General features: G+C 42.3%; 1 protein-coding gene across 1 annotated transcript; it reads left to right on the plus strand.

Annotated features, from left to right (window-relative positions):
* Positions 1 to 938: 938 nt before the first annotated feature.
* LOC149167700 (uncharacterized) lies at positions 939 to 23,817 on the plus strand. The gene is made up of 3 exons (XM_089430565.1): positions 939 to 1,110; positions 18,834 to 19,534; positions 19,693 to 23,817. Exons 1-3 carry the CDS (start codon positions 939 to 941, stop codon positions 23,815 to 23,817), a joined length of 4,998 nt encoding a protein of 1,665 aa, XP_089286691.1.
* The last annotated feature ends 1,877 nt before the right edge of the window (positions 23,818 to 25,694 follow it).

Consider the following 25,694-nt stretch of genomic DNA (forward strand, 5'->3'; position numbering starts at 1 on the left):
GAACGACATGTGTGATCGGATGGATGCGATGGGAGGAGGCGTGGGAGGTATTAAGGCAGGTGTTAATTGTCGCCGCGATATAACCCTCCAGGTGGTGGAAGTCTGCATCGCATTTCATGCAATTGAGTTGTGGTACAATGAGGTTTTGAGAGTTGTGAGGAAGCACTGTGGCTCCCTTCTGGTGGCAAGCTTGGCAGGGAGGTAGTGGTTATGAGAGGTCATTCAGGTTGGCTCTATGGCACTGGTAACAAGGTATGTATCATTTCTCTCCACCCATCCTTGCTTGCGACATACTAGTACTCTGAATGTTGCCTGTAGGATTTTTGCCCCCACCTGCAAATGGGTGATTATGCATCTTGGCAATGTTTGTTCATTTGAAGAGCATGTGTTGTGTGGTTTAATTCTATCTTGAAATAGTTGTTTCAAAGCCAATATCTGTTTCTTATGGTATTTTATTGCTTCATATGGGAATGTATGATTGAATTTGGGCTCCTTGTTTGTGTGAGAAGAAATTACCGCCCAGTTGGAATGTTTGTTTCTATATTTGGTTAAATTGATTTGTGGGTACTCTTTGCTTATCGTCGGTGATGGTTTTGCAATGCGTTGGTGTTTATATCTATAGGAAGGGGTTTGAGGCGCCAGTGGGCAGTTCTATCATTTGGTGGAGACAAACCCTCTTTGGATCTTATATATTCTATGCGATGTTTGAGCACAGACTGCGGGAAAGGGGAAGAAAGAACCAATGGAGGATGACCAACACGACATTCTTTGCTTTCACTTTGCTTGGATTTAATATTTCTTGTTTCTTGCTCCTATTATCTATAATTATTCTAGGTGTTATCAATTGGAGAGACTGCCCAGTCGACGAGCCGAGGGTATCTGTTCATTCGATGATATGGTTAGTTAATTATATCGTAGCTCATAAGAGGTTGACGAAAATGGAAAGTCCATCCATGGGCACAGGTCAGTCAGGCATTGGGGGTCGTGGACGCAGCCATAAGAGAGAGCCTCAAGGAGGACAAGGAGCATCCTCGTCGAAGCCGTTGAGGAGAAGCGAAAGAAAACCGAATGCTCAACATATCACTGATGCGACCCATGCATATACAACAGGTACTCCTGAGCAGGTAAGACATATGATAATGGGTTGGGAGGCTGACCTCAACCAACGGGCTGAACATGAAATTTAGATGGAGGATTGGCAGTTGTTGGTCCCTGATCCTGGACACACCTGGGTTTGGCTCACCCAATACAAGCAGACAATTCATCTATATTGGATGATGAAGAGCATAGTAGCCATAACCATCATGAATGCAACAGGTTTCATCAAAGTTGATCTTGGATTCTAGGAAATTCAAAAAGAATTCCAATTTGTCCAATTTTAATTTCAACAACAGAATGTCTGCCTGGCTTGTATTAAGAAGCATATTCCGTGCCTTCCTCAATCCGAATTACCAGGTTCCAATGCAAAGGACCCGACTACGGTGGAGTCCTCTAATGAATAATATTTAGTTATTTTATTTTTGTTAAATTTTGAGTATGTATATGTCGATTAACAATACTTCTATAAGCATGTTAAAGGTGAACTCGTTTTTAGACATTCAGGCCTATAAGGCTAAATATGACAGACTTAAGAACCTTAGATTTTTGATGGATTATAATGCATTCCGATGGCCAAAAGACCCGGTTTCCCATTGGGCAAGTTGAGGCCACAAAATGTATTTTTATAGTTATAACCTGCTTTGAAAATGAATGAATGAAAAGTCCTACTAAACATATATATATAATTTAATTTATTTTTGTTTAATTTGATTGGCTATCAAATTCAACATTTTATTGCTCATTGCTTTGAAATTTGTGTAAAGCATTTAAAACATTTCTACCATCATGCACAAATGCATTTAGAGTGGGTTGTCAACTTCTTGTGTTGATGTGTACGCTGGTGGCCTGACACAAACTTGTCCGACAACATTAATTTAAGGACCCTTAGGGATCTTATACACATACATCAAAACTTTTCCATCCCTTCACTAATTAATCTCACATTGTTCTTTAAGTCTCATACCCTCGTTCTGCACTCTTTAGCGGGGCTACGTGGCTTGTACTCAATGACTCGAAATGGAGAATGCAAGGGTTAACAGTTGGATGTCTAGTAGAGTATCGATCTCTGAAAACTATAATAACTACATCCTTAATGTGTTGAGATAGAGTATAGTAGTGGTGTTGGATGGTCATAATGGCAAAATAAATAAATAAAAATAACCTTAAGAATTCACACGGCAATGCTGAATTATTTTGCAAAGTAAATTATCAATTTTTTTTGGGGCTATACAAGTGGTAACCAACGTACTAGAAAGACACATCGACCTAGAATTATATTTAAATCCCTAACGAGAGTCGAAGTAAATTGTTATATTGTTTGTTTGGTCACTTTGAATGGACACGTGGATATATTCCAATAGTTTTGCCCCTAAGTTAACTTGGTGATGTGCTCATTACTTTTAACTTTCCATTTGCTATTTATTGAGAATGAGTAGTTATATTATTTTTTAACTATTTAATAAATTTATGTTATTTTTAGTTAATATCATAATTTATATGTAAAATATTTTAATTTCAATATTTTTGATATAAAATATTAGTTAAGAAAATTTAAATATTTTAGATACATTTAAAATAAATACTTTAGTATAAAGTTTGAGTGGACAAAGATTTTAACATTAGAGCATGACTTTGTTGTACATCTTTATTATCTTATTAATTTTAGCTATTATAATTTTTTTTGAAGATTAACATTTAAAATATATTTTTAAATATAAAATAATTATAATTTTATTCTATATTTAAATAATATTCTTTTTCTATTTTAAAAAAAATTGATACATTAAATAAAATTTTAAATATAAATTAAATATATACAAGCATTTTAAAAATATTAAGTTGAATATTATAAAAAAGGGAGTTATGTAAACTATCTCCTCCAACAAAATGGATATAGTTATATTAGAGCCGAAATCTAATCCATGTTAACATAGATAGCAATGTCTGCAACCATAGATTTAATTATTGACTTGGATATCAACATTCTTATGTCAATGTAGACATTTTATTAATCCTTTACAACTAGCATATTTTTTCCTCTAGACAACACAACTTGCATATTTGTTTATTAGGTGTGTATTTGCTGGGACATATTAACTTGCATATTTCTCTTGTGAACGATCTTCAACCAAGATTTAATTATCGATGGCCCTACGCCCTCACTACGTGCTTATTTTGTTTATCAACCACATTTGAATATCTAATTATTTATTATTAATGTGTGCAACTCTTTCTATCTAATTTAACTAAGCAACGGGGAATAACTACTATGTAACATTTGTTTAATAATATTATTAATTAAGAATAGTAGTAATATTAATTAATAATAACAAGGCCGAAAGGGGGCTTTTTTGCTTGCTCTGCGTTGCTGCTCTGATCGCCCTCGGCCCTGCCCAGATCCGCTTTCTGCGCGTCCCGCAGGCTGCGCGCAAGCCCGCACTCCGTCGTTCTGCACTCTGCGGGAGGGCTCGCTCGTTACTCTCCGCCTGCCATGCGGTCGGCCGGTTCATTGAAGGCTTGAGCAGGCCCGGATCGAGCTTGGCAGGCTGCTTGGGACCATGGAGGTGCTGGGCACTCCCCAGGCGGTGTTCTCCCCTCCCCCCCGTCCTCTTCAGCTGAGGCCTTCAATCGTCTCCTGGAAGGTCTCCCTAAGAAGAAGAATGTCGAAGCTGCGAAATTCGTCAAGAAACTGGACGATATTCCTGAGATCTCCCTCCCTCCAGAAACCCCGATCCAGGTAGCATTGTCCTTGTCCGAGAGAGCTCTTGTCGGCCAGTTCACCGGACTATGGCCTTCTGTTACACAAAAATATCGTCACCATGACTATTTGCAGTCAGTATGGGTCTATCATCACTTGTACTGTCCTCCTAAGCAAGTCTCAGACCTCAGCTCTTTAGGACAAGCTTTGAAAATGAGAGAAAGACATTAAAAATCAACAAAGCTCTGGTTCCGCACTTTCTCTCACTCTTACCTGCGGTCCCGCACCCCCTGTTCACAAAAACTGCAGACCTGCCCGCTCTGTCCCTAAAGAAGTGGGTGCGAACCCTTGTGAAAGTCAAAAAGGCGCAAATTTATTCTAAAAAACTCACTTTGGGTTAATTCTAGATGATTCTAGAAGGAATTTTGACATGGATTGGTCGCTCTTAGGTGGTTCATGCATCCCAAAAGAGAAGGAGCTAATCCCTTGATGAGAGGAGCTATCCCTTTGAAGGAGGGCTTTATCCCTTTGAAGGAGGACCTAGTAACTTCCCTCCATTGCACTATAAATTAAGGCATTGGGCTGGTTGCTAGGGAGGTTAGAAGCTGAACATTTTTTAGGGTAAATGCTGGTGGAATTGAGACTTCCTAGTTAAGCTTGAGAGGAGAGATCACATACCTTTTTGGCTTCATTGGGAAGAGAGTGAAACTTGTCAAAGTAGAGGAGACTTCTTGTTGGACCCTGGGAGGAGCTTGTACAACATCAAGGCACAGGTTGTAAAGTTCTTCTTTGATTTGAATTAATACAATCAGATTCATTTTTCTCAACAAATTGTCTTATGTGATTTGTTTCATGAATTCCTTGATCATCATGTTAGGTATGCTTTGTGATATTGGCTTTTCAGGTGCTATTTAATTTGTTTGCTTGTTTGTGTTTGCAGATTCGCAACAAGGGAGCTCATTTGGATCAAAGGAGCGAGGCTTCCACAAACTTGCATTGGACCCAAGGTAGGCCTAAAACACTTGTTTGCCTTTGTTTATAATTGCATATTTAGAGAAAGATAGTTTTTGATTGGCTTGCTTGTCACTAGATATCGTTAGATTCTAGGAAGGTCTATCTTGTCCGCAATATCGACTCATTCCGTGTGACAAAATGGCGACTCCACTGGGGACTTGATTTTTTCCTTGTTTTTACTTTGACCTGAGAAACTGTGTTTTTGTTTCTGTTTTTGGCTTGTTGTGTGTGGAATTGGGTAGATTTAGTAGATCTAGGATTATTTTTTGTTTTTCATAACTTTGGGAGAGGACCGCACCCTCGGCTTGGGACACAGTGCGGACCTATCTGTACTTTTGCTTTTAGCACAGAGTGGTACCGCACCTGTGTTAACTGTGGGCCTGTGGACCGTGTCAAAATTTTGGAAAACCTAAGATTTTCTCTGTTAGTCAGCTCAGTTTTTGTTTAGATGTTATTATCCCCTGCCCAGACCTGCATATAACCTGTCAGGAGCTTTTCTTAGGTTAATTCCATTGGTGTTAGGGTTTTAGGTGAAATTCCTAGAAGTTTTGATTGTTGGGCTTGGTTTTCATTTTGGTCTTGTAGTAGCTCTGAACTTAGAAGCTGTAGAAGCCTCAGATCACCTTAGTTTTTACTAGCCTTCTTATGAGTCTGACCATTTGCAAAATCTACCTTTGTTGAGGAATCCACCTTGTGTTTCCTCTTTACGAAACTTCGAAAAAGCTTGTGTTAAAAGTTTGGATTTCATTTTTAAAAAAGAAAACAAAAATTGGTTGTTTTTTGACTGATTTGTGATTCTGGACAAATTAGTCCTTAGTTTGCTTATAGCTAAGTAAAACATCCTTGAAAAAGACATCTTGTAAGCTTTGACTTCAAATAGTTTTTTATAGTTTATAGATCTCAAGATTAGTCATTTCCATAGTTTTGAGTGTTTTATAAAAAATAAAAAAATCTCTTTTGGAAAAAGTTTGTTTTTGTAGTATTTGAGTGTTTTGAAAGAAAAGGGAAATTTTTGTGAAAATAACTAGTTGTCTCGTTTTGAGTGCATTGGAAAAGACAAAAAGCTCTTCTTTTAATTTGTTTGTTAAGAAAGATTTGTGTTTACAAGTATTTTCATTCTCAAACTCTTTCCTAGCTAGAAGTTCATTGAAGGGAAAAGATTGCTTAATCATCTTAAGTGCATTTTTTAGTGATTTCGAGTCGAGTCTTCACACCACGAGTTTCATCTCCGCACCTCTTGACTTAAACAAAAACCAATAAAAATAACGCTTAAAGTAAAATCTATCTAGTAATCTTTTTGTTTCTAGGGCTCTGATACACCAACATAGCTTAGGCTAGTGTCTTGGAGTAGGGAGTAATTAACTCTCCAAGACAGTAAAACAAACAAGTAGCTGTATCTTGCGGTAGGAGAGAAATCCAATTGTTGTATTTATGCTCTGGGAAAGCTCCTCTTAAAGGAGAAGCACGAGATCGTGTCCGAACCAGTGTGGGAATCAATCCTTCCTCATTGGGAACGACGCCAGATATTCACGTATTAAAAACGGTAAACCTCGAATTAACTATTGTCGAGGAGCCTGGGGTCACTTGTTGGTAAACCTTGGATTATGTCAAGGAGCCTTCAAGGGGATTGAGCTTTTTACTCTGCCCTTGCGTGCGTATCGGATCGTAGATTGCTCCCCCAGGTATATTTGTTTCCGTTGGTAACCTTAGTGACCATATTCTATAGGATTTTTCCTAAGGTGACAGTGGTGGGAAGATCCCACTGTACCTAGAGCAGACGTCGACTAGACTCACTTGGATTTTCTGGGGGGTTCTCTTCACTCGAGATGGTTTAGTGGAGGAACTTGTGCCAGTCTATTCATTAATCAGGTTGCGAGGTAACTGTTCCAACCGCCATTTCTGTATTGAACTCTGCGACGTTGGGCTTCATCACCAACTAGTGTTTTCAGTACGGAAAGTTACTGTTTGTGTGTGGTTTGATCTCCTAGATTCTTTAGGCGTGTGATTCAAATTTGTTTGGTTCTTTAGAGGCTTTAGGTGGTTTTGATTGAGATTTTACTTTGTTTTCGTGTGAAGTAGTAAAATTTTTTTAATCACGGCTGAATTACCAAGGAAGTCCCATAGACTTCGAGGCCAACCTCCTGAGTTTTCACCGAGCCAACCTAAAGGGTTAAGAGCCCTCGTAACTCCTAGAGACAGTAGAGTTGGGTCACCTGAAGAAGGAGAGTCTTCTTTGGTGGTACATCCTGATTTTCAAGCTTTAGTAGCAGATTATAATCCACAATCAGTGTCTGTTTCCGAAATTACTGGTAGCTTTTCATCTACTAGTGATATAGGTGAGGAACCTGAAATATCCGAACCTGAAAGTGAATTTGCTGCTACTCCAACATCAGGGTTTACCTCTCCAACTTCTAGTGGTCCTGGTTCACCCAGGGTAGAAAGAATAATTATCCAAAATCTTCCTTCTGGACTGATAGCTATCGAAGAACTTGCTACTCCGGAAGAAGAAGTAGGCATCCCTATCCCTGAAAATCAACCTGTTATTAAGCTTAGGGAGCGCGAATCAATTTTTTACAGTCCACCTAGGAGCAGTGCTTGGTATCTTTCATTGACTAATTTTTTGGAAAACCCGGGGCTAAGTTTTTCACCACCTCGTATTCCTTATCACCCAACCAGGAAAAGATAGACCTTCCTAGAGACTAACTTCATTAAAATTCGACTAACCAGGCTAGAGACTAACTTCATTAAAGCAGTCGACTTCCACTTACATTTCGGATCATATTCATGAATGGAGACGTCGACGACGTTTAGTGAAGGTTTTTATTCCGGATCAGATCTTAGCTGAATGGTTTGTAAATCTTTATTGCCAAAGATCACTGAGGATGTAGCTAAGGCCGGAGTTGTTACTGAGGAGCAAGTAATTGCTCAAGCACAGTACCTTGACTTAGTTTATACTCAGTCAGGTACGTTACAAAATCCCCGATCTTCCTAAGCAAAATCAAAACGCTGCAGCTCCTTCAGGGTCTCATGCCGCTGACGGTATGATTGGTACGGTTAATACCAAAAGTAAGAAGAAGTCTTCCAAGAATTCTTCTCCTATCATAACCTTGCCAGATTCCCCGACAGGAGATTCTTCCGCGGAGATTTCCGCCGATGTTCATGTTGTAGAGTCATGTACAACCAAATCAAAATCCGGTGGTAAGAAGAAAGGGAAGAAGAAAAATAAAATAGATAAAAATTCAAAAGAGAAACCAGAAAAAGCGGAATCAAATGATGAGAAACGCAAACCTCGTTATCCTTGTCTCATTTGCGATGAAGATAATTTTACAAGAGACTGCCCTCATCGTGCAGAGGTTGCGAAGATTGTCAAAGGTTCCCAAACGCCTGCTGTTTTGAAGGATCCTTTTCCAAGTCAAGATAGTAAGATGATAGGTCCTTCCTCAAATGCCAATGAAGAACCCATACTGATGATGTTCCATGTTAGGATTGCGACTCGATCGCATGATTATGGTAGTAAAAGTCCTGTTGATGGTAAAGAAGCAGAATCTTCTCATTCTAACCCATCAACCTCAGCTCCCGGTTCCGATCCACTACAGATCAAGAAACCTAATCCAGACTTAGTAATCAAACCGCCCGCCAAGGGTATACTTCGAAAGTCAGCTTTCAATCCACATGCGAGAGCGGCTCAGAAATATAACATTGTTGAAGATTTAGCTGTTTCACCTTTAGCAATGTCGGCTTTGGAAGTGCTGCAATCATGTCCAGCGCAACGTAAATTACTTTTGTCGGCTATAGGAGCTGTTGACGTTCAGGACTCGAACCTTATAATTTTCGATCTAGAAAATAGTACACCACGTTTACCTCATCAAATGGCTTTCCAGATCCCAGTGATAGTAAAAAACAGACCTATTCATAGGACTGTGATTGATGAGGGAGCCTCAACGTGTATTATGTCGATAAAGTGTTGGAGATCGCTTGGTTCTCCTTCACTAAATCAATCCCCGACGATTCTAAAGGCCTTTGATGGTCGTGGGTTTCATCCTTTTGGAATTCTACAGGATTTACCTATAGGGGTTGAAGGCAAAACGGTTAATCTAGATGTGGAGGTGGTTGATGCCCCTCTAGATTACAACCTTCTCTTGGGTCGTAGTTGGTCTTACACTATGACATCTGTCGTTTCATCGGTCTTTCGGGTTATAAAGTTTACTCATAATGGAAAGATCATAACAATAGACCAGCTGGCGTACTTTTCATCCGACCTAGCCTCTTCTGAAAGCATTCAGTATGTCGGTAAAATGACTATCCCGTATAAGGATGTTGGAGTAGGACTAGTTAAAGATGCCGGTTTACTGGGAACTTTTCCTTTTCCTCCGATCAACGCATCGTCTTCTTTTGCAACCATTCATATGATTTCGTCAGACACCATTGTTTATGATGATCCTTGGATCGTACCTTCTAAATCTGAGATAGACTCATTTGATGATGTTATGCCTTTGAGTCCATATGAAATTGCATATTAGGCCGTGCAATCGTTTTCCGACCCATCTTCAACCAAAATTGACTTAATGAATGTGGTCCATGAGGAATCACTTTTCACATCAAACTCAGATTCAACAATGTTTTCCGAACTTGTTCACTCTGATGAGAAAATTCGTGAAATCCTATGTGTCGATGATTTACCATGGGAAGATCTCCATCACAGATCTTCGTTCTTACCCAAGAATGATCGTTTTGAAAATGATTTTTCATCAATTTTTACGACTGAATATGTCAAGGAACCTCAGAATCCAATGAAAAATCCTGATTCAGAGTTAAATTTGGGAAACATTTCTCGAACTATTCCTATTGACATTTCGGTTAAGCCTGGAATTGTTGAAAACATTCATATAGGTGCCTCGTGTACAGAAGATGAAATTCAAATATATAAGGCCCTATTTCAAGAATTCTGTGACGTGTTTGCCTGGTCATATGAGGAAATGCCAGGAATTGACCCCGCAATTGTTGTTCATGAAATCAAAACTTACCCGGACGCTAAACCCGTCCGGCAACGTTTGCGTCAGATTCACCCAAGAAAAGTTGCTGCCATTAAAGCAGAAGTTGAAAAATTACTCAAAGCAGGTTTCATTTATCCGATTCCGTTAATGGATTGGGTATCGAATATTGTTCTGGTTAACAAAAAGCAAGGGACAATAAGAATATGTATCGATTATAGGGACATTAATCGAGCCTGTCCAAAGGACAATTACCCAACTCCCTATATCGATCAAATCATTAATGATTGTGTCGGCAACGAAATATTCTCCTTCATGGATGGTTTTTCCGGATACAATAAAATCAATATTCTACTTGCCGATCAACCAAAAACGACTTTCATTTGTCCATGGGAGACATTTGCTTATTGAAAATTACCTTTTGGGCTCAAGAATGCTGGGGCAACTTTTCAAAGGGCCATGTCTTATGCGTTTCATGACATCAAGCACATTGTGCAACCCTATCTCGATGATTTTCCTACTCATTCATTACATCGATCTGATCATCTCATCCATTTGCGAGCAATCTTTATGAGGTGTAGGCACTATCGGATTAGGTTGAATCCACACAAGTGTGTTTTTTGCATAGAAACGGGTCGGTTGATGGGGTTTTTTGTTTCGAAAGCCGACATTCTCGTCGATCCCTTGAAGGTTGAAGCTATTGTCAAATTGCCTCCTCCTTCGAGTCTTCGCCGACTCCAAAGTTTGCAAGGGAAAGCAAACTTTTTACGACGATTCATTCCTAACTACACCGAGGTTACAAAGGGTTTTACCCGGTTATTGAAACAGAATACTCCATTCTATTGGGATGAGATAGCTCAGAAATCTTTTGATGCACTAAAACATGCGTTGACCCATGCACCGTTATTGCATCCTCCCAACTACAACCAGGATTACTTCTTGTATCTCGCCGCCTCCCATTCCCCCATTGGAATGGTGTTAGTTCAGGAAGATGAAATCGGTACTAAACATGTGATATATTACCTTAGTCGAACTTTAAATCCAACTGAGCTAAAACACTCACATGTGGAGAAATTGGCATTGGCAGCTGTTCAAGCTATCCAACGTTTTTTTTTTTTTTTTACAAAATCGGTTACTTGTATATTATAAAAACATCAGGGACTGAGTCCTAGTACATAGATATGATAGATCAAGACGTTGAGGATCAAAAACGGGTTCGCAGACCCTTGTTCCTCATTGCTACATAAACGATAACTGAAATTAAAGAGGTAACGGTTATATTGCCGGATAAAAGAGCCTCCCAGCCAACAAAATTTACAGTTCATAGTTCCTAGGGGAGTTTCTGGGTAACAGAGTCATCAGGGAGGGGATCCTTCCTTGCACTGGCTCTAGTTGAAGCCTCTGCTTGCATACTTTGGGTGAGAGTCCTGATATGCTCTAGAGCTTCCTCAAGATGAGTGCACCTGCCCTTCAAGGCCTCGATTTCTGCTTTTTGCTTCTCAAGCTTCTTCCGTTTTGATCTGCTGTCTGCCTGGTAATCATCCTTGAGGTCGTTGAAATGTTTGATGAATCTGTTGATCATGAACGTATGCGCTTTGCAAAGTGAGCAATCACTGTTGGTGATGATCTTTTCAAAAGGATTGTTGACAGGCACCTGAGCGCCTTACTGGTCTTGCTAATCCGCCATTTCACTAAACTGGGAAAGAATGTCGACGAGCTGAGGATGCGGGAGGGGACAAATTCCAGGGAGGAGGGCGATGCAAGGGAGAAGAAAGCACAGAGAGGGGGGGAGCGGAGCAGCACAGGGAGGGGGGGGAGGGACACAATGACAGGGGAACAGAGAGATGCGAGGGAACGCGCTGCCACAGCCAGTAAAACCACCAGTTAGCAAGTAATTTAAAACAGAAATAAGGAGGCCTGAGATTACCACTGTCGAAGGGCGAGATCCGAGCTCCCGATGGCTGAGCTCAGCTTCATGAAAAAGCCTGTGCTTAGAGAAGGCGCGATCCAGAACCTTTGCAGCACTGATAGATGAGAAGACGATGAGGCCCAAGCTGCTATAAATAGAAGGAAGGAGGCTTCTCAGGTGCGTGAGCCAGTGCTGAGAGGGTCGACTCTTGAGATGACTGTGATCCCAAGAAAAGATCTTGCAGCGAGCGATGAAAGTACAAGAGAGATGATCCATTGCACAGAGCCAGGAAATGGCAGTTGGGGATGAGTGAAACTCAATGTCGAGGCTGGGAGAGGTGATATAATCAATTGCAGGGGGGAAGATCTGAGATGAGAGGGACAAGATTGCGCAGTCGAGGAGATTTGGCAGAGGGTAATGGGATTCGATGGTGGACAAATTTCGAGGAGAATGATGCCTGAGGTGACTCGGATTCTGGGAAGAGAGGCTGGGATGGGATTGATTAGGGGATAGCTTTGTCATAGACTGAGTCATTTTCTCTGACTTGGCCTGCCTGTCTGCTGGCTGCCTTGTTGGCCTGTTCATCAGCCTCTGTGTTGCTGCTCCTTAGGACGTGTTTGAAGGTGACCCCGTTTATTTCTCTGATGTTGTCCATAATCCTGGATTTGATGTTGTTCAAGGCCATTTGCTTGAATTCCCTCCCTGAGACCATAGCAGCTATGATGATAGCTGAGTCACCCATTATAAGCAGGTTCTGAAGGCCAAGATTTTTCACTATAGAGGTTCCCAGGAGAAGGCTATATGCCTCAGCCTTGTTATTGGACATTGTACCCAATCCCCACTCGTAAGTCACGATGGTTTTCCCTTGAAGGTCTTTGATGACTCCTCCTGCACCTGCTTGGCCCGGGTTATTTTTTGAGGCCCCGTCGAATTGAAGGGAGGGCCTCTTTTGATTTTGAATCCATTGTCTAATTTCCTCTTTGGATCCTCTCAGCTTCTAATCAGTTTTTTTCTTACCTGTGCTTATTGTTTTTTGGATCCTTGCTTCATGGCTGAATTTACCCATCCAATCCATTTCTCTTGGATCCCCAGGTTCATGGTCTGCTTGGGCTATTCCATTCGCTCCAATGGTCTCGGAGATGAGGGCAATTGTTTTTGCAAGGGTGCTGGAGATGCTGGGCTTCTTGTTGTTGAAAATGCTTTTGTTTCTGGCGTTCCAAATTTGCCAGCAAAGATTTGAGGGAATGCTGTTCCACAGCCTTTTGGCCAGGGTCTTGCTTTTTTTGGGATGAGGATAGTTGTTCCCCCAATTTTTTTGAAGGAGGGTAACCTGATTGGGAAGGTCACCAATCATTAGCGGGCTAGTGATGAGCTTCCAGCAATTTCGAGCGAAGGAGCACTCTAGGAAGAGATGATTGCTACTTTCTTCCGCTGCTCTGCACAGGCAGCAGATTGAGGGGCCGAGGATACCTTTCTTCCTTAGATTTTCCGCTGTGAGGATTTTACTTTTGAGGAGGGTCCAATTGAAGAATTTGACCTTTGGGAGGCATTCCGGATTCCAAGCCGCTTTGTGAAGAGGCCAGTTGTTTGTGGTTGAGGCATTTTGGAGGATTTTGCATCCTTCTTTGACCGTGTAGCTGCCACCATTGGGGTCCCAAACATGTTTATCCTCAGACAGACTGTTAAGGGGAGCTGAACCTGAGAGGGATATCTTGAGATCGGCCCACATATTCTTTAGGTTGTTAGGAAGGGGAAGGGGCTTCCAGCCTAGCCATCTGTTTTGATCCCAAGAGGAGATGTCATGAAGGGTCTTAAGATTTCTCCCTTCCATCCACAATTGCAGGGGCCTGAGATTTGGGAGAGCTTCCCTTGCTTCTGAGCCCATAATTCTATCAGTCCAAATGTTGATGTCTCTGCCACTGCCCGGGACTCTTGAGATACAGACTTTGAAGTGAGGGAGAGTTTTTTTAATAAGTTTCCAGACTGGGGTGCACTGCCTGTCAACAATGGTTTCTGATAGGATATTGGAGTTGGCCCCATTCAAATATTTTCTTTTGATTACCTCTGTCCACCAGGCTCCTTTTTCGTTGAGAATTCTCCAGATCAACTTGAAGCCCATGGCCATGTTGGCTAATCTTGGAATTCGAATTCCAAGCCCTCCTTTTTCAAAGGGTAAGATGACCTGATCCCACTTTACAAGACTGAACTTTTTGGAGTCCTGCCTTCCTCCCTGCCACAAGAAGCTCCTAATGATTAATTCCATATGCTTATGGATGCTGGCCGGGGCGAGAGTGGTTGCAAACTGATAAATTGGAAGGGCTGAGAGAATGGCTTTGATAAGAATTGTTCTTCCAGCCAGGTTGAGCCAGGACACCCCCCAGCTCTGAAGCTTCCCTCTCAGCTTCTCTATTAATTTGACCCAGATTTCGGTTTTGACTGGCTCCTTAGCTAATGGTAACCCCAGATACATGAAATGGGTCCAGTTCCTTTGAGCAAGGATGTCTAAGATTGTGGAGATTCTCTAGATGATATGCCTGGGGACGTTCCAGGTGTATATCATGCACTTATTATTATTGAGCTTGCCTCCAGACACTTGAAGGAAGAGCTCTAACGTTTTCTTGAACCTTCTAGCCATGATACTGGAAGCTCCTCCGATTAGTAGGGTGTCGTCAGCGAAGAGGGAGTGGTTTATCCCCTTGGTTCCCTGCACTATGCTGATACCTGTGATTTCTTTTAGCCTGCATAGATTTTCCAGGTGTATACTTAGAGTTTCGGCCATGATGATGTAGAGGAAGGGGGAGAGCGGGCAGCCTTGTCTCAAGCCCCTTGAGCTTCTGAAAAAGTTACTTGGCCTGCCATTAATGAGAGGGGCTGTCCAGGGGAATGAAATACACTCCATGATCCTGCTGATGAAGGTTTCAGATATTCCAAATTTCCCGAGGACTGCCTTGAGGAATTGATGATTGACTCTGTCAAAGGCGTTCGCCATATCAAGTTTGATGATCATGCCCTTTTCCTTTCTATTTATACTGCTATGAATTGCCTCCTGAATAAGAATAACATTGTCCATTATTTGTCTTCTGGGCACGAAGCCTCCTTGATTCTCAGAGATGAGGGAGGGGAGGAGCTTTTTTAACCTGTTAGCTAAGATTTTGGTGATAATTTTATAGGAGACATTGCATAAGGAGATTGGGCGGAATCGATCAGTAAACGCGATCCCTTTGTCTCTAGCCTGGCTGTTGCAGAACTCTAGCCGGAGGCTATCGACAGACTGGCCACATGGCCTAGTCCTGAATATAGTCAAGTCTTCACCTCTCTTAGGCAAACCAGTCAAAAAGTATATGTCTGCCGGCTCAATTTCGAGCTGGTGGCCACCAATGAAGAAGCAGTGGTCCTGTATGCTCCACCTGTCTACCAGCCACTGCAAGAAGTCCACCTGGGCCCTCATGCCAGGTATGGTCCAGAATTTGTACAAGCCGCATGCCTTCAATGCATCGATCGAAGGTTGGTGATTTAACGTGGCAAGATCTACGTCATCATGCTCCCGTTCTCGCCAATCAAGCATGATGTACACTCTACATCCAACAAAAAGGCAAATCAGAATGTAAAAAATTAAATTGTTTGGGTCAATTTTGAGAATTTTTGGGTTAAAAACCCTTGCTGCGGGGACCACACCCTCTCTATTAGAGACAATGCATGGGTCCACACCTTGCCTTCATGTAAGGTGCGGACCCCTGACTTTTTCCCCATTGAGAAAAAGTCGGGGTCCGTGGGCTGCCAGTGTTATGCCTGCGGGCCCCCGTGCACGGGTTTCTAGCCTAAAAACCCTCTAAAAAATGAAATAAAACCCTAAAAAATGATTTGAAACGGATAAAATTGAAGAGTAGGATGATGTGGATTACCTGGAGGAGACGACGCTCGATTTCGACGGATGGATTTTCTGCAATCTTCACGGGAAGTTTCTGACCAAAAGCACTATTTTTTCACCCAAATCTCAAACGGTAAAAATGAATTGACAAAGGCCCTTTTTATAAGTTTTTTGAATAAATGAGTTGTAAATTTGTTTATGTTTCAATTTAGAAAGGTAACTTTCGCAGCATTTTTATCCATCTCAAACAGGTATGAGTAATGTTTGCATTTTTGTTCAGGATAATGGATTTTTCAGACGAAATCGGTCATTTTCAACGGAAAAACATTTAGAGTCACCTTTAAGCTCTTTTCTGACTCCTAAAACATGAAAAAATCGCCAAGTTTTTCTTTTTAAACTCGTTAAAATGGAACTAAAAAGACGGTCCACTTACAACTCTTTTTCTGACCATAAAAACATGAAAAGATTGCTGGATTTTTGTCATTTCAAATTCGATATTGGTTATAAAATGACGTGTCATTGATCGCTTTTTTACTTTTTCAGATCAGGGGCACTAATTATGAAAAGTACTCCTTGGTCGTAAAGATCAAGCGGTTCTCTCAAGTATTATTTTATAATTTTTCAGGCTTGGGAGACACAAATTTACGAAAAAGGTCAACCCTAGAGTCTTCTTAAGTTTTTTCAGACTCTCTAAAATTGAAAAACGCCGAGTTTCTCCTATACTGGACTCGTTACAATTTAACAGTAAAGGACCTGTTCAATTATAAACAGGAACGAATCACTCCTTCTTAGGGTTCGAATTTAAACTAAGTTGGACTCATCCGAAGGATGAGCTTATAATCAAGCAAATGTTATCGTCCTCAAGCTTGTCAAAAATAAGGAGGTACTTGCAGAAATGGTGGGGGAAAAAGGAGAAAAATTAGCCTGTTTGTCATACTTTGTAACCACTCTTGAACACGACATTTTTATTCACCTGGGTTGGGAAATCCTTTGCCTAACAGTTGATCAAACCACATTGAAAGTCTTCTGCCGATTTCTGGGTATTAACTTTGGGTCAATTGTCACCAAACCATCTGCTGTGTCGTTATGTGTTCAAGAGGTCACTGCCAATAAGCCATTCATCTGGAAAATATCTGTCATCCATCTTGACCATCCCTGAGTCAGTCTTTGCAACTAAATTTCTTCGACTTGATCTATGATTTCGTGTTGTGGGCTTGCCTACGATAGATCACTTTCTATCGACTTCAACTCATTATCTAGAAAGATGATCTCGAAATCGTCAGTACCTTGGGATCTGCGTGCCTCAATGGTAGGTTTCTCGCCTTTGACGATAGGTTGCATCATTGACCTTCGATCAAAGGATTCCGTGACATGTTCGACATCAACACATCTATTCACATCTCATGGATTGTACTGAGTACTTTGAGAACCATTGACATTATTGGTGGTTTCTCTCACACTTGTTAACAGTTTACATCATTGACTGGTAATCAAGTGGTTTCTACCATGTTCGACTTTAACACATTCATTCGATAGAATCGTACTGTTTCGGGAAGTAGAAATGAAGACCCTGGATCTAGTTTCCGCAATCCAGGCTGCGAGGAATTTTGTATTCATTATATTGTGGACTATTCATAAACAAATGGCTGCATCCATACTATGTCTACATGTGTCTATACTTGTGATGTATTACAAGATCATTCCTATATCAGAGCAGTAGTTAGTTTTCTAGTCAGTTTTGATCTGAGTATGGGAATGCCTACCTCAGCGATGATATGATCTCATATATATATTTTACATTGAATGTTTACAGGTTCCAACCAGGCTCTCCACAAGATGATCCTCGAAATGATAAAGTACTTCACTCTTCCTAAATGATAAATGAAATCCTCATCTACTACAGACTTCGCACTTTAGGGGGCAATCTGTTACACAAAAATATCGTCACCATGACTATTTGCAGTTAGTATGGGTCTATCATCACTTGTACTGTCCTCCTAAGCAAGTCTCAGACCTCAGCTCTTCAAGACAAGGTTTGAAAATGAGAGGAAGACATTAAAAATCAACAAAGCTCTGGTTCCGCACTTTCTCTCACTGTTGCCTGCGGTCTCGCACCCCCTGTTCACAAAAACTGCGGACTTGCCCGCTCCGTCCCTAAAGGAGTGGGTGCGGACCCCTGTGAAAGTCAAAAAGGCGCAAGTTTATTCTAAAAAACTCACTTTGGGTTAATTCTCGATGATTCTAGAAGGAATTTTGACGTGGATTGGTCGCTCTTAGGTGGTTCTTGCATCCTAAAAGAGAAGGAGCTAATCCCTTGATGAGAGGAGCTATCCCTTTGAAGGAGGACCTAGTAACTTCCCTCCATTGCACTATAAATTAAGGCATTGGGCTGGTTGCTAGGGAGGTTAGAAGCTGAACATTTTTGAGGGTAAATGCTGGTGGAATTGAGACTTCCTAGTTAAGCTTGAGAGGAGAGATCACATACCTTTTTGGCTTCATTGGGAAGAGAGTGAAACTTGTCAAAGTAGAGGAGACTTCTTGTTGGACCCTGGGAGGAGCTTGTACAACATCAAGGCACAGGTTGTAAAGTTCTTCTTTGATTTGAATTAATACAATCAGATTCATTTTTCTCAACAAATTGTCTTATGTGATTTGTTTCATGAATTCCTTGATCATCATGTTAGGTATGCTTTATAATATTGGCTTTTCAGGTGCTATTTAATTTGTTTGCTAGTTTGTGTTTGCAGATTCGCAACAAGGGAGCTCATTTGGATCAAAGGAGCGAGGCTTCCACAAACTTGCATTGGACCCAAGGTAGGCCTAAAACACTTGTTTGCCTTTGTTTATAATTGCATATTTAGAGAAAGATAGTTTTTGATTGGCTTGCTTGTCACTAGATATCGTTAGATTCTAGGAAGGTCTATCTTGTCCGCAATATCGACTCATTCCGTGTGACACCTTCCCCCAAATCCACAGAGAACTGGGTCAAAAGAAACTGGGCGTCGTTGATCCAAGAAAGTGTGACCTCTTACTTCTTGGGGAGAGGATTCTTCCTCTTCGAGTTTACCTCAAAGGACGACAAAGACCTGATCTTTCGAAACGGCCCCTACTTCATGGGCCCCCAGGGTCTGTACCTGAACAAATGGACTCCGGACTTTGATCCGGTAGTGGATGTACCCAAAGTTGTCCCAGTGTGGGTCAGGCTGCCAAATCTTCCAGTGCATTGCTGGAACTGGGACTCATTGATGCACATAGGAAATGCCCTGGGGAAATTTATAGATCGGGCAAATAACAAGGATCAATATGATTGTGCCAGGATCTGCGTGGAGGTGGATCTGGAGGAGGGACTTCCAGAGGCCATTAAAATCAAGGTTGGAAGCTGGACACACATGCAGAAACTAGACTACGAACAACTGCCCTTTAAATGCCGGAAATGCCATGTTTATGGCCATTTCGCCAGAAGTTGTCCGTCCAATATTGAATCTGTGCAAGGGAAGGAGGACGGCTGGAACCAAGTCAAGCGAACTAAAAATTCTCTCAAAGCTCAGAAGGTGGGAGGATCTAATGGCAATCCTCATCAGGGCCCTGCTCAGCAGACCCAGCCCAAGACTGCCCTAGAAAACAGGTTTGATCCCCTCAGCTCTCAACCAGAGGACACCCATGAAGTCGAGGCCCAGAAATCAGTCACTCCAGAGAAAGGCGGTCAGCCCAATCCCTCCAAAGACTCAGGCGTAGCAGAAAGCTCAAAAGGAACCCCAGAAGAAGTTGAGGAAGAGGACCAAGAATCAGAAGACTCGGAGGAGGAAGGAGAAATAGGAGACTCCCAAGCCTCTGTAAGGAGATCTACAAGAGGGCGCAAAATAGATCGGGAGAAAAGGGAGCATGAAATGTATAAGGACAAGTTGCAGGGCAGCCAACCTACATTGGAGAAGCTGTTAGCAAAAAAACCAAAGATGGCTAGAAACCAGCATCAAGGCTCCAAGGGAGCCCACCAAAGCAAAGGTAAATAATGAAAATCATCTCCTGGAACTGCAGGGGTATGGGGAGCAAAATCAAAGAAGAGGCAATAAGAAATTTAATAAGAATAGAAGCCCCGGACATACTCCTCCTCCAGGAGACCAAGATGGAGGATTCGGGCCTCCTTCACCTAAGTAGAAAACTATGGAATAAGAGCAAAGCAGCTGCTGTCTCAGCCCGAGGAGCCTCTGGAGGGCTGGGATCTCTATGGAATGATAGCATGTTCTCGCTAATATCTGAAACTTCAACCACCCACTGGTTGATGTTGAAGATGCAACATTTAGTTACTAAAGAAACCTTTTGCCTCTTCAACGTTTATGTGTCGGTCAGCGCTGGAGAAAAAAAGTCTTGCTGGGATTCATTAAGAAACCAAGCGGATCTGGGCATTCTAGAAAACATCATCATTGCAGGAGACCTAAATCTCACGCTGCACTCTACAGAAAAGCGTGGAGGAACCATTGTGCGAGACCCGGCAAGGGAATGGGCAGAAGATCTTCTCCAAGACTGGGATCTGCTAGATATCAAGCCTGTTTCAGGTAAGTACACGTGGTCAAATAAAAGAATAGGGCCTGGGCATATTGCAGCAAGGCTAGATAGATTTTTTGTGCAAAGTTCCTTCCTTCTGTTTGGTTTAGATGCCAACATGCATATCCTTCCCTGTAGCACCTCTGACCATAACCCCATCAAGCTGATCCTCCGAACCCTCACGGATCTTGGCCCCATCCCCTTCAAATTCAGCCCTCTTTGGATCAAGGAACCCAGCTTCCTGCAGATTGTCAAGCAAAGTTGGTCTCAGCCAGTCAATGGCTCTCCATTCTATATCTGGGAAGAGAAACTCAGAAGAGTGAAATCTGCCCTAAAAAGCTGGGCCAAATCTCTTCCTAATCCAGCTACTGAAAGGAAAAAGATCCAATGCATGCTAGATGCCCACCACCAGATCTTGGAAGAGGCCCACATCTCTAAAGAAATTCTTGACAAAGAGGCCCATCTTCAACAGCAATATCACAAAGCCTGTTTGAATGAAGAGGAAGCCTGGAGGATCAAATCTCGCTGCCTATGGCTCAAAGCAGGAGACAAAAACACCTCATATTTCCACAAACAATCTCAAGCCAGAAAAAGCTTCAACTATATAGCAGAAATCAAAGAAGAAGTCGTGACCCACAAAGACTTTACAGACATCAAGCAGGCAGCCTTTCGCCATTTCCAAAAACTGTACAGCGAAGAGGCGAATGGATCTCAGAATTCTTGTCTGCTGGACGGGGTCCCCTCTTCAATCTCAGCTCATATGAACCTCCAGCTAGAAGCTAAAGTCACCATGGATGAGGTCAAAGCTGCTCTCTTTGCCATGGACCCTGATAAAGCCCCAGGACCTGACGGTTTCTCTGCCAGATTTCTTCAATCCTGCTGGCACATTGTGGGAAAAGATCTCCTTAAAATGATACAAAAATCGCAAGATTTCCAGAAAATTGGAGGAAGCACAAACTCCTCGTTCCTTGCACTTATTCCTAAGGAGAAGGGCGCCAATTCGTTCAACAGATTTCGCCCCATCTCTCTTTGTAATATTGGCTACAAACTGATCACCAAAATCATTGCTAGCAGGCTGAAACACATCCTCCCTAAAATCATTCCTGAGAATCAAGGGGGCTTCATCCATGGAAGACAGCTGGTGGATAACTTCATTCTAGTTCAAGAGGCAATCCTATCCAGTCACCAGCGCAAGGAAAGAGGTATGGCCATCAAACTGGATTTAGCAAATGCATTTGATCGTGTTAGGCATAGCTTTCTGTTGAATGTTTTAAAAAAAATTGGATTCGGAGAGAGCTTTATAAAATGGATCCGGGCTTGCATCTCGGAGCCATGGATAGCCCCCTTAATTAATGGCAGAGCTGCAGGTTTCTTTAAAGCTACAAGAGGATTAAGGCAGGGTTGCCCCCTGTCTCCTCTGTTGTTTGTTATCCAAGCCTCAGTTCTCAGCTTTCACTTAAACAAAAAAATGCAAGATCAGGAGATTCCAGGGATTTGCATTGCAAGAGGAGTTCAGAACATAAATCATGCCCTGTTTGCAGACGATACACTGCTTCTTGGGGCTGCTTCAATCCACTCAGCCACCAGATTCAAAGAGGCTCTGGATGAGTTTGGCATGATGTCTGGAAGCTGTCTTAATAAAGGAAAGTGTCACATATACAGCTGGAATACCTCGCCCCCTATGCTCAACTCCATTGCCAGATGTTTAGGATTTGCTGCCTCTGTTGTATGGACCTCATTTAAGTATTTAGGAATGCCTATCTTCCTCAAGCGTGCCTATAGCAGGGACTGGATACCTCAGCTAGAAAAATTCAAGGTCAAACTTCAGGCATGGGGCTATAATTGGTTAAACATTGCAGGCAAGACAGTCCTAATCAAATCTGTTCTCTGCAGTCTCCCTTTATTCCAGTTCTCTGTGCTTCTAGCTCCTGTCGGCATCCTTCAGAAAATGGACCAGCACATTCGAAATTTCTTTTGGAAGGGAGGTAAGCAAAACGAGAGGAAATTCCCCCTGGTCAACTGGGAGACAATCCTCAAACCTCAGATGGAGGGAGGCCTAAACTTCAAGAAGCTTCCCCTTCAAAACATCGCCATGGGAGCTAAGCTACTTTGGAAAATCATAGCGCCCAAGCCTGGCTGGGCTCAGCTAGCGCTCTGGAGGAAATACTTCACAGGCGAGAGGTCAAGATGTCTGGACGGGCCTCTTCCCCAAGGCACCTCTTCATTCGCCAGACTCAGCTCTAAAGCTGCCCCTCTGATCCGTTCCAAGGCCTATTGGATCCCTGGAAATGGGAAAAAAATCAACATATGGTCAGATCGCATAATGGATCGCGATCCGATTGGGGACTGTCATTCCATGAAGAAGCTGCGTGACTGGATCACAAATACAGGTAAACACACTCTCTGGGACATCTCCAAGTGGGAAGGGACGCGTTGGGTTGGCTGGAACTTCCTCGATCCACCGGCGGAACTTCTTCAGGACGTCAGTCATCTCTGCGACTTGTTAAACGGAGCTGCCCCTTCACACATTCGCAGGAGAGACAGACGAGGTTGGGGCTCTTTAGCTGCGGGTTATACTGTGTCGTGTGGCTACTCGAATCTTGCTGCAATCCCGTATGTTCCTCCTGACCCGGCCCCGTGGAAAACAGTTTGGGACATTCCATCGCTGCCCAAGATCGATATGTTCAATTGGCTTCTTTGTCACGGTAAAATACTCACCGACGAGAACCTGCAGAGGCGTGGCATCTATGGCCCGTCTAGATGCTCGTTGTGCAGAGAGAAGGCGGAATGTGTCACCCATCTGGTATTAAAATGCAAATTTTCAGAGCAGGTCTGGAGAGAACTGATGGAGCATTGGAATCCAAATTTCGAACTGCCTGCCTCCATATCCGAACTCTTCACTAACTGGCAGAATAGATATCCAGCTCCCCCTTCTAAAAATAAAGTGATAAAGGCCGCCTGGTCTTCCCTCCTCAAAATTTGCTGTTGGCAAATCTGGCTAGAGCGGAACAGCAGAATATTCAGAAATACCCAGCACGATGCCAAAGTGGTAGTGGCTAAGATAAAAATCCAGCTAAAAGAATGCCTGGAGGATCATAAAGACGATTCGAATCTTAGTCAACTCGACATTATTTGGGGGACTTCCTTAAACCTTCAATTCCGTCAAGCCAACAGAAGCATTATTCCTTTTGAGGAATGGCAAGTAAGGGGGATAAATAAGGAAGAGTTTCGAGACTGGATCTCCAACCATAAGGTTCATTCTCTCTTTTTCGATGGGGCAGCAAAAGGAAATCCTGGCAAGGCTGGGGCAGGAGGAACGGTTAATAGCACGGAAGGCACTCTGATCCATAGCTTTGCCTGGGGGCTGGGGTTCAATTCCAGCATACAAGCGGAAGCATTGGCCCTTTATCAAGGTCTCAAGCTGCTATTGAGTCTGGAAATCAAGGAGGCAATCATTCTAGGGGACTCTCAAGTGATCATAAAGCTCATGGTGACCAATACTGCCCCCCGGGACTTAAGATTAGCAAGGCAGATTCAAAGAATTAGAAGCTTGGGAAAGTTGTTCCAAAACCTGAAATACTTTCATGTACTAAGAGAAAATAATAAAGAAGCAGATCGTGAAGCAAATAAGGCCGTTCTTCTCTCCGCCGGGGCAATGATAAGGGACGGGGAAGAAACTTGGGACCCAATTCCATAAACATTTCAGCAGCTATGTTTTATTGCCTGATTCTAAATCAGTTTGTTTGCATTTTCAAGCTTGGGCAAATTACAGAAATCAACTCCATTGTAGAACCTAAAAAGAGCTGGAAGAGGAATACAAACCCTTCAATACTTCAGGAGGTCGGTTCTATTTGGACCTGGACAACTCCCATTGTAATCAGAATTCTGGCAATTAGGCCAACCAGCTAATATAATCCATAGCCGTTCTTGTGAAAAAAAATAATAATAACAAGGCCGAATAGCTAGCGTTCCTGCCACTTAGTTTAAATATAGTTAAATTAAAGTAAAAATATTGGCTCGAAAGCAATTGCATTATATAAAAACTGTATTTAACTCAAGCATGCAGTTAATGTTGCATTGAATATAATTATATTTGCATTTACATTTGAAGTATATTAGTTGGCGCGCCTGAAAATATGGATTTTGTGCAAATTGAAATAACATATTCTCACATTTTTTTTAAGACACTATGATTAATCATATTAATAAAATATTATGGAACTAAATAAAACATTAAAAAATGATACAATTTTTTTAAATATGATAATGCTTATTGCTCAATATGTAGGAATTGATCATGAAGAGGAGCGATGGCGGGCGAACCAGAGGGAAAAATTTTTGAATGACGAAAATGGTGGTCGAACCAGAGGGAAGGAGTTTTGACTAATGAAAATGGCGGGTTTCGGTATTATTCGGCCATGGAAATCAGAACGATAGTTTCAAGAAAGATAGATTTTACGGGAACTGGCATTTTCAGTTCAGAAGATACAAGGTCTATCCGGAGGAACGTTTTACTGTATCTCAAACTTTAAATGGATTCAGAGCGTCGTGCAGAGCGGGAGAAGGTGCATGATAATGAATCAGTGGACATAGAACCAGCTCTTGAAGATCTTCTTTCTTGTTGGGGACATGAAGTATCTGAGAAAAACCTGCAACTCTTCTTTCCAATAAGCGCAGTGGACCCTGTTCTGCTTGCAGAGAAGGTGGAAGGAGGGGGGCTGAAAAAAGTCGCTGAGGAAAGGGTAACTGCATCAAACCCTTGTTTGAAAAGGCTACCCCCAGCCTGACGTGGTCCTCGTCCAGTGAAGAGGAAGGCGGGGACCCGAAAAGACACGGAGTAAAGGGACTAATGAGAAGATTAGCCGCTGCACCTGAGTTATTGGTAGATAGGACAGTTAGGAGGGTGTATGAAGTAAATAGAGACCCTGTTGGTAGCCGCTCTGAGATCCATGAGGCAAAAGAAACAAACGTTCCTACAAAGAATACTCCAGGAGAGGGAGGAACTCAGACGGAGGCCGTGGGAGGGAAGAGAAAGAAGAACAAACCAATCAGAAAAAAGGAGGAGCGGCCTAGCTGCGTTTTTGGAGTGGATATTAGTATAGATCAGGCAATGGAAGCCTCGGAAACCTTCTTAGTCGGCAGAGTTCATGGTAGAAATTTCTTGGTTGACTCCATCAAGGACTGGACGCAGGCTGAATGGAAAGAAGCTCCGGGACAGCCAGTAGAGATCAAGAATCTGGTCAGAGGTTGGTTTTGCATTAGATTTGGGCAAAAGGAGCACGCAGAATGGGTGTTGGACAAGCATTGGAGCTTCGAGAAAAGGCCAATCCTATTCAGAAGGTGGACGCCCTTGTTTGATGCTCAGAAAGAAAAGACGGTGGAGTCTCCAGTATGGGTAAAATTACCGGGTCTCCCTATGCAATTCTGGACTGACTCGGCCTTTACTACGATGGGTAATACCCTGGGGAAGTTTCTCGATATTGATAGATCATATCTTAGTACCCATGATTGGAGTGTCGCTCGTATCCTGGTAAGCTTAAATCCTAGAGAAGGTCTGGCGGATGCTATGAACCT

This window comes from Pinus tabuliformis, chromosome 5_1, assembly GCF_031772625.1.
Source record: "Pinus tabuliformis cultivar Carrire ecotype Pingquan chromosome 5_1, CPIR1, whole genome shotgun sequence".
NCBI lineage: Eukaryota > Viridiplantae > Streptophyta > Pinopsida > Pinales > Pinaceae > Pinus > Pinus tabuliformis.

Excerpts from the sequence above, each read along its gene's own strand:
- LOC149167700 (XM_089430565.1), top strand. The coding sequence starts at position 939 with ATGGAAAGTCCATCCATGGGCACAGGTCAGTCAGGCATTGGGGGTCGT. Across the intron at positions 1,111-18,833 it reads GACCCATGCATATACAACAG|GAAATGCCCTGGGGAAATTT; the intron begins GTACTCCTGAGC and ends TGATGCACATAG. Across the intron at positions 19,535-19,692 it reads TAGCAAAAAAACCAAAGATG|GAGACCAAGATGGAGGATTC; the intron begins GCTAGAAACCAG and ends CTCCTCCTCCAG.